The 9436-nt window shown below is 46.7% G+C and overlaps 1 protein-coding gene across 1 annotated transcript; it reads left to right on the top strand.

Annotated features, from left to right (window-relative positions):
- The first annotated feature begins 7360 nt into the window (after window positions 1–7360).
- Window positions 7361–8071, top strand: LOC108972173. Its single transcript, XM_018938684.1, has one exon. The coding sequence runs from the start codon at window positions 7361–7363 to the stop codon at window positions 8069–8071; it is 711 nt and encodes a 236-aa protein (XP_018794229.1).
- The last annotated feature ends 1365 nt before the right edge of the window (window positions 8072–9436 follow it).

The following is a 9436-nucleotide window of genomic DNA, read 5'->3' on the forward strand; positions in this document are numbered from 1 at the left end:
GCGTATATCCCTGAGGTATGGAGGACAGCGAAGGTGATCTTCACACCTAAGGTAGGAAGGAAAGACTACTCCTTGGCGAAATCATTCAGACCGATAAGTGTAATGTCCTTCCTACTGAAAACCATGGAGAAGATCGAGGATCAAGAAATAAGTATGAAGGCGCTAAAGAGTTCACCGCTGTATGCGGCTCAACATGCCTACAGAGCGGGCAGATCTACCARCACTGCTCTGTACCAGYTGACCTCTGAAATAGAGAGTTCACTAGAGCATGGGGAGGTGATGCTCTGCGCGTTCCTGGACATCGAAGGTGCCTTTGATAACACCTCCCACAAGAGTGTAGCAAGAGTACTGGAGAAAAAGAATGTGGCGGCACCAGTGCGTAGATGGATAGAAGCCGTACTGCGCTCAAGGGTTGCCGAGACCACAGTAGGTGATAGCAGTATTCGTCTCGGCACTATAAGAGGCTGTCCACAGGGGGGTGTGTTATCACCCCTGCTATAGAGTCTAGTTGTGGACACTGCTAACAGACAATGGGATCCACTGTCAAGGGTACGCGGACGACATTGTCATTATGGCAAGTGGGAAATTTGAAGACACTCTTTGTGACTTGATCCAAAGAGGTCTCAACCTAGCGAAGGGGTGGTGTAGGGAGGTTGAACTAAATATCAACCCCTCCAAGACGTCTGTAATCCCATTTACGAGACGCAGGACCCTATCCGGCCTTAGGAATCTCCTACTGGGGGGGAGTGAAAGAGGGATGACCAACAGTGTTAAATACCTCGGTTTAACGTGAGACTCCACGCTGAGGTGGAAGCAGCACGTAAACCTGATATTGGTCAAGACGACAAAGGCCTTAATGGTGTGTAATCGACTGGCAGGAAGATCCTGGGTTTTAACGCCAAGGATAGATGGTTGTACACCATGATAGTAAGCCTGATAATCAGATATGGGGCGGTAGCCTGGGCCTCAGTAGCGTCGCAAACATCGGTTAGGACAAAACTACTGAAGCTGCAGAGGCTGGCCTGTGTCTGCATGACGGGYGCAATGCGAACCTGTCCAACGGCGGCACTGGAGGTTCTTCTTGAACTTACTCCGCTTCATCTGGTCATCGGTCTGGTAGCCAAACACACTCTTCTGCAAATATCGGCAGAGGGGTGGGGAAAAGGAAAAATAGTTTCATCCCGGAGGATGGAGAAGATAAGTGGCACGTTACCACTGGTCCTCATCCCGAGGGATAGTACTACCAAAAAGGTTAACCTCAGGAAGAGGTTTAAGGTTACCCTCGGCACCAAAGACGATTAGAACGACTCCTCCTCGAGCGGATGTTGAGGAACAGTACTATGAGGTGGTACACAGATGGCTCTAAAATGTCGGAGGGATCGGCACAGGGATTATGGGGACACGCACTAGGCTCTCAGTACTCATGGGTGAGTTCCCGAGCATTTTCCAGGCAGAGGTGTATGCTATAAGCCGGTGCATAGAAATAAACCTCCATCCCAACTATCGCAATGAGCGTATAGCCATTCTTAGCGATAGTCAAGCGGCGCTAATCCTCTTACGAGATCAAGTCGCTTCTAGTGCAAGAGTACAGGTAGAGGCTGAATAGCCTTGCGGAAAGAAACCAGGTACACCTGATATGGGTGCCTGGTCACATAGGTATAGCCGGCAATGAACTGGCGGACGAGCTCGCCCGCTCCGCGGCCTCCACCAGGATAATAGGACCCGAACTCTTTACGGGAGTGGGTCCCCACACCATGAAGGAGTTGCTCCGTAAAAAGGAAAGAGCAGGCAGGGAAGAGCACTGGCGATAAACTCATGGTATGAGACACGGTAAGCTGCTAATGGGAGGTTACAACCTAAAAAGGTTCAAAATCGTAATAAACCTAGGAGCAACTCAGGCTGTTAGTCGCATGGTATACTGGCCACTGTAAGCTGAATAGGCATCTGCACACCATGGGCCTATCAGCTTGCGCCAACTGCCGTTTCTGCGACAGGGAGCCTGAAACTCCGGAGCATCTGTTCATCGAGGCCAGAGCCAAGGCCCTTGGAGTTCTGTTTCCGGATAGGGATCGCATTGCCCCGCTAGCGCCAAGCGGTCTACTGCACTTCATTAATGACCTGGGGCTAAGCGAGTCAATGTGAGTAAGGAGAGGGCACAATAGACCAAAGTTCGCAGTGCATTCCTCATCATCATTCATTCAGGCCAAGTGATATATCTAGTCCAAAATAGACGAAAATACACACTATGTGATCTTATAAAGCATTTCACCTTCTCTTACACCAAACAGTGTAGCGATGTTCCGATTTGCCGCACTTTCACCCAATGAACACAAACGAGATAAAGTTAGCTAGCTGTAAATCTCCCGAAATTTTAGGGTGTTAAACTGTGCACTGTCTTTTATCAAAGACAATAGCAACGTAAGCTGATCTCTTGAGACTCAGAGCATTTGTTGGAAGCGTCCTTCGTCTAAATAGTCAAAAACATTAGATCTTCATCCCAAACACTTAGGCACATTTTGATAATTTCCTCGATAGCTCGATGAGATAACTGTAAGACTTTCCTCCAATTTAGCCATAGTTTTCCAATAGCTATCGTTGTCTAAAAAGTTAAAATTTTTGATTTTTTAAAGCCTAAAAAAGAGAAATAAACGATTACCATCCAGATGCAGTAATCAGGGGTGTTATAGAATCTGATAGTTGTCGGAATCAGGATTGAAACCGATCAAAAATAGATTTTGTATCGGTTTTGGGTGTCAAGGAAACCAATTTTATTGGTTCTGCATCAGAAATAATGCAAGAAGATAGCCGCTCACAGATTTGAAATGTATGTTAAGAAATCAAGTTATTTTATTATTTCGAATAGATTTTTCTTTATTTCTATAGGGGAAAACATAAGTATAAAACACGAAATGTCTTAACTATTGAGTTTTTGAAAAAAAAAAATCGGATATTTAAGGGAGGAGGATTTTTTTGGGAAGGAAAGAAATAATTGATGGAAGGGAAATTTCTGGGATTTATAGTTATACATATATTTAAACATCATCCGTAATTTTTTTTTATACGAAATCTTTTAAATTTGCTTTGAAAAGCAATTGCTAGATGCTTATCGCCGTCAGACGGCGGACACAATGCAGGTCTCGATTTCTATCGGAGAGAAAAAATTCAAAGAGATTCATAGTTTGTAATAGTTTATGTTCAAGTTAAACTGGGAAAATATAAAGAAAAAGTATCATGTAAAATACTAAAATTTTATAAAATTTGGAAAAGAGTTTGGTTTTTGTCTAAAAAAATTTATTGTAGACATATGTTCAAATTTAAATTTTCTTAGTATATTTCAATTTAAATAGAAGATAATTTAATGCCAAAGATAATAAACTTTGCCCCAATTCCATACGACGTTTAGTTTTTCTTATCCTGTCTGCCAATTAAGAAAAATCGTAAAAATTAAAAACCAAGAAATCGCACATTTAAAATCTTCCTTTTATTCGGAACTTACTAAAAACTTTAATATAATAGGATTGCTTCCAAATGTATTAATTTGCAAGTCGTGTCACATTAGTAAACAGCTGGTTCGAATATTGGTTTTGCATATGTTCGAAAAGACGAAAATCCAATCAGATTCTGTAAAACCATTTAAAACCAGAATTGGTTTGCAATTCTGATAGCGACTTTTTCAATTATAAAATTGACAAGTTTTTGTTTCTCAGAAGTGTGTGTCATTTTTAGAAAATAAATTCGTTAATTTTTCGCAATTTGTTGTGTTTTATTTATTTATTCAGTTACAATACTCGTTAAAATAGTCATGCACCGAATCAGCCGTTCTTATATCACTAGATTCTGCAATGGGTGCTCTCGTGCCCTTGCATACTTCTGTATAGGATTTTTGTATTTTGTGTCATCGTGAATCTTGCAGAAGCAAAGGAATTCCTCTTTTGCGTTTCACGGACAAAACTCCATTGCCCGTGACAACCAATGGCGTCACAACATTATAATGTTGGTAGAAAACCCGAGCTGTGTTTAAAAATACAAACGAACGATCACCGATTGTCATCGCTCAAAAGCTTCGCCAACAAATCAGCGTAAATGTTTATGTTTATGTATAAGCTCGATACACATCGATGCAGATTTTTGCTAGCCGCGGAAAATATTTTAGAATTGTAAAATATTTTAAATCGACAATTGCTATTTTCCAAATTTTGTAATTTTTTTTTCTGTATTTCCGTGATTGCGGGGTTGACATTGTTCCCTTTGAAGAATATCAGAAATTGTTTAATTTATAAATTTTAGCTTTTGCAATCGTCGCGAAAACAAACTTGTAGGCAAAGGCATGCTTGAAAAGATGTAAAGGTGTTTGTTTTTATGAATAAAACGAGTATACTTGTTCAAAGTACACTTGCGTTCATGAATAAAAATGTTGTTGAGTGTTTTTCTACAAATTTGGGCATCGAATATTTGGCGGCCACATTGACTTGTGCCGCTGTTGTTGCTATGTGAGACGATTGTTGCTTTTGTAAAACAGTGTTTGTAGTTTTTGTGGGTGAAATGCACTGGCTATTCTCAGAGCGCTCAACCGGAACCCCGATTGTGCCACTCCAGCATAGGCTTTATGTATTATCAATCGTTACACCAAGGTATTTCACAGGGGATTGAGTTGTAATATTGTGCCCGTCTATGTTAAGTGAAATGATTTCTTGTTTTTTTCTGCTTATAAGAACTGCTTCCGTTTTGTGGCCCGTACGTTACCCACCGCTTTATCTTTACTACAGTATCACTACATATACTTTGTATTTTATGGAGTACCTTAGCTACTGTTGTCACCGCAATATCATCTGCGAATCCAATTATTTGCACTTCTTTCAGTAGAGGGGGGCGCAATATTCTATTATATGTATTCCAAAAGAGTGGGCCTAGCACAGAGCCTTGTGGCATACCACCCGTTACCTATACTTTTTTGATCCTTCGCCAGTGTCGTAGAGTTGGATCCTATCGACCAAATAGCTTTGTATGATGTATAGCCCTCTGCGAATGGTAGGCACCTTGTCGCGGTACAGGGGCTTAAACCGCAGCACAGCACGGCATCTCCCAACCACCAGGGGTGATGCTGCATGTGCGCGGCGACCAAGAGCTACCACCCCTAATCCAGGGTGTTATGCGACCCGTGCCCATTGGATGATTTGCAGCCAGGAGGTATATTCGGCTGTATTCGTACGGAGCCTTCCCAACACCGGGCCGCCTTGGGAAGTAACGGTGGCTTTACTGCTTCAAGGGGCTCTGGCGCAGCGGACTTCCGATTTCCCCATAATAAGAATAGATCGGGAGGCTCACATTAAGGGCCAAACGGTCGTAAGAAAAATATGGAAAACCAACAACAACAAAAACAACAACAACGACGGCGACCAAAGCAACGACATCCACAGCAACGACGGCTAAAAGCGGCGGAAGCGCTAGTACMACGAGCAGGAGTGGCCCAGAAGCTAGACGAAAGTTCAGCTTCCTGGATGCCTTGTCGCCGGAAGAGCGAGCACTCTTTGAGGAGCACGCACGCGACGACGACGACGTGCCCTCCTGCAGCGGCACTCAGCGCAGTGTGTCAACCGTGACCACAGCAAATCGCGCGGAAGCCGGCCCCACAAGCCCTTTGAGCAGGATCGACTGCGGAGAGGAGGGTGGTTTCACGAGAGTGGAATCAAAGGGCGAGCGCAAAAGAAAAAGACAACGAGGGAACATTCCATGTACCCCGGAGCCAGGACGACCAGGAGGTCACGACCCACGAAGAGCGGGAATGAGCGGAGCCACTCTCAAGTGGTACCTCAGATTCCTACAGGACGGCATGACACCGGAGACAGCGGAAAAGCGGGCTCTGAGTAGGAGCAGGTTGAGAAATCCCTCTCCTAATAATGCACAACGCGCTAGTGTCAATGGTTCGTCTGCAACAAGACGTAGAAACCAAAGGCGTCGCCGAGCTAAAGCTGCCTTGTCGGAAGGACGTAGTGTAGCAAAGCCGGCGCCCCAAGAGGCACCGAGCCGCATTGACAAAAGGAAAAGCGGCCATATAACTCCTCAAGAACCACCAAGGCCCAAAAGAATATGTGGAGGGAGACCACAGGAAGCTAGTGGAAAGTGCTCCAACCCCAACCAGCAACCGACGAGAGCCGCCAGCCGAAAGTACTCTCAGGCTGTTAAGAGCATCCGGATGGCGGTGTTGCCCCGCAACTACTCTGCGGAGGCCCTAGGGTCCGAGCAGCTGACGGCTCTCCAAGACTACATAGTCAATGCCATATGTACTGGCAAAGGTTACACTGGCGCCTTCAACGGCATTTTCTTTAAGGGCGGTATGCTGCTGGTCGACTGTCAGGAGGAAAGGTCGGCCACCTGGCTGATGGAAATCACGCCACGGTTAGAGGGTTGGAAGGGTCCWGCCCTGTGTGTACGGARARGCGAGGAGATACCACCACTGYATAACATGGTGGCATTCTTCCSGAGGAGCGCCGACAAAACCCACGAATTCGTGCTTAATCTGGTGGGTAACCAGAATGATGGCTTAAGCACCTCCGCGTGGAAGGTCGTAGCAGGCAGCGTTGAGGGTTCAGGGTGGAACCTCAACATGTCAATAGATGATGAATCCTACAAGTATGTTAGGCAGAAAGGATTCAGGCTGAACTTCAGGTTCGGCAAAATTATAGTGAGGCCATGGAGGCCCAAGGCAACGTCGGCGACGAGCCAAGGACCCACGACGGGGCGGACCGTGGCACCGGCTCCACCCGAAACCCGCCCAGCAGCGCATGAGGCGGCTGCGGCTGTGGTTTCGGGAGAGCGGAACGAGTCCCCCAACGACCCCATCCCGAACCTATATTATAGGCTCCAGTGCCGCCATGGAAGTGGCTCAGGTGAACCTACATCACGCATCGGCAGCCTCKGCTGTCATTGTGAAGAGGTTCATCTCGGATAACCTGAGCATCCTCCTAATCGAAGAACCTTGGGTGGTGAAAGGAGAGGTAAGAGGCCTCAACTCGAGAAGAAGCAAGGTAATCTGGRATCTCTYTAGCGAGAGACCCCGCTCCTGTGTAGTCGTTAGAACCGATATAGACTTTTTCTGTATTTCAGAGTTTCTAACGCAAGATCTGGTGGCGGTACAAGTGAAGGACAAGAAGGATCGGACTTCGTCCTCGCTTCCGCATACTTTCCGGGAGAGACGGCCACAGCACCCCCCCCATCAATACTCAGTCTGGTGGAGTACTGCAGACGCAAAAATCTTCCCCTAACATTAGGATGTGATGCCAACGCGCATCACACGGAATGGGGTAGCTCRGACTGCAACGTGAGGGGTGAGTCACTGCTTGAATTTATAATTAGTAACAATATGAGTATTGAGAATGTGGGTTGTGAGCCCACCTTCGTAACCAGTGTTCGCAGGGAGGTCCTAGACATTACCCTGAGCAACGWMAACATGATCGGGCTGATCTCACAGTGGCGGGTGTCAAAGGAGCCCTCACTGTCAGATCACAAGATCATTCGGTTGGCTCTGAGGKTAAAAGTYRCGGACAAACCTCCGACACGTACCCCTMGAAATACGAACTGGGGTATTTTCAGAGAGACCTTGAGTCACAATATAAGTAGAGAGGGGCTGGCGGATGATAGGTCCACCACAGTTGGACTGGAAAGCAGACTGAGTGCCATAAACCAGTCCATTATGGACGCCTATTACTGCGCCTGTCCACTAAAAGCGACCACCAGCAAACAAATCTGCCCCTGGTGGTCCAGTAAACTCTCAGCTCTTAGATTTAAGGTGCGTGGGCTGTTTAACAAAGCCAAGCGCACAGGCAGCTGGGAGGATTACAAACAGCACCTAACATTCTATAACAAGGAGATTAGGCTTGCCAAGAAAAACAGTTTCAGGAAATTCTGTGATAGCGTCTCCTCAACCCCGGAGGCAGCTCGGYTGCATAAGGCGTTGTCGAAGGGCAAGACGGACATAGTATTATCCTTAAAACGACGGGACCTATACGACAAGTGCGGAGGAGAGGGCGGAAACACTCCTACAAACGCACTTCCCGGGGACGGTTCAAGCTGACCTAAATCCAGCCGCGGTCATAAGTAGGCCAAATCGCTCAGATTGGCTGACTGCAAGAAACCTGTTCACTGCAGACTCAGTCAAATGGGCACTGGCCTCCTTTTCAAGCTTTAAGTCATCAGGAGCGGATGGCGTCTTCCCGGCCCTTTTGCAGCAAGGTATGGATATCCTCCTACCACACCTGCTAGGGCTGATGAGAGACAGCCTGGCGATGTCGTACATCCCTGAGCCATGGAGAATCGCAAAAGTAATTTTCATTCCCAAAGTAGGGAGGAAAGACTATTCGCTAGCCAAATCGTTCCGGCCTATAAGTCTCACATCCTTCATGCTGAAGGGAATGGAGAAAGTAATAGATATCCACATCAGATCGGAAGCGCTGAAGATCGCACCCCTACATACCATACAACACGCGTACAGAGCGGGCAGATCCACAAACACTGCTCTGTACCAACTCACGTCTGAGCTGCAGGATTCGCTGAATAATGGCGAGGTTGCGATCTGCGCCTTTCTAGACATTGAGGGCGCCTTTAATAATGAATCTCACACTAGCGTTATCAAGGCACTGGAGAGAAGGAACGTACCCACCCCAATACGCAGATGGATAGAAGCCCTTCTGCGCACGAGGGTAGCAGAAATAACAGTGGGAGGAAGTAGGATTCGTCTTGGCACCACAAGGGGTTGCCCACAAGGTGGAGTACTATCCCCTCTGCTATGGAGCCTAATAGTAGACGAATTACTCGAGCTGCTCACCAGCAATGGAATCCGTTGTCAAGGATATGCGGACAACATTGTCATAGTGGCGAGAGGCAGATTTGAGAACACTCTCTGCGACATTATTCAAAGGGGCTTAAACTTGGCGAGAGGATGGTGCAACACRGTAGGGCTAAATATAAACCCAGCAAAGACCACCGTGATCCCATTCACTAAGCGGAGATCTCTTCCGGGCCTAAGGTCCCTAACAATTGGAGGCACAGAGGTGRTAATGTCTAAGGAGGTCAAATTCCTGGGCCTCGCCTTAGACTCATCATTAGGGTGGAGTAGGCATTTGGACCTAACGCTGTCCAAAGCAACTAGAGCACTAATGATMTGTAGACGCCTGGCCGGCAGATCATGGGGATGCAAGCCAAGTATCATCAGATGGCTGTATACCATGAYAGTAWGGCCTATTGTCACCTATRGAGCGGYTGCCTGGGCCACCAAAGCAGCGCAGTCTTCAGTAATTCGGAGACTGTCAAAGYTRCAAAGACTTGCATGTGTCTGTGCTTCAGGGGCAATGAGCACATGCCCCATGGTGGCACTGGAAGTCATGCTAGAGCTCACACCGCTGCATCAGGTGATCAAGCTAGCAGCAAAGCACACCATGCT

This window comes from Bactrocera latifrons, unplaced genomic scaffold (assembly GCF_001853355.1).
Source record: "Bactrocera latifrons isolate USDA-ARS-PBARC rearing strain unplaced genomic scaffold, ASM185335v1 scaffold_383, whole genome shotgun sequence".
NCBI classification, from domain to species: Eukaryota; Metazoa; Arthropoda; class Insecta; order Diptera; family Tephritidae; genus Bactrocera; species Bactrocera latifrons.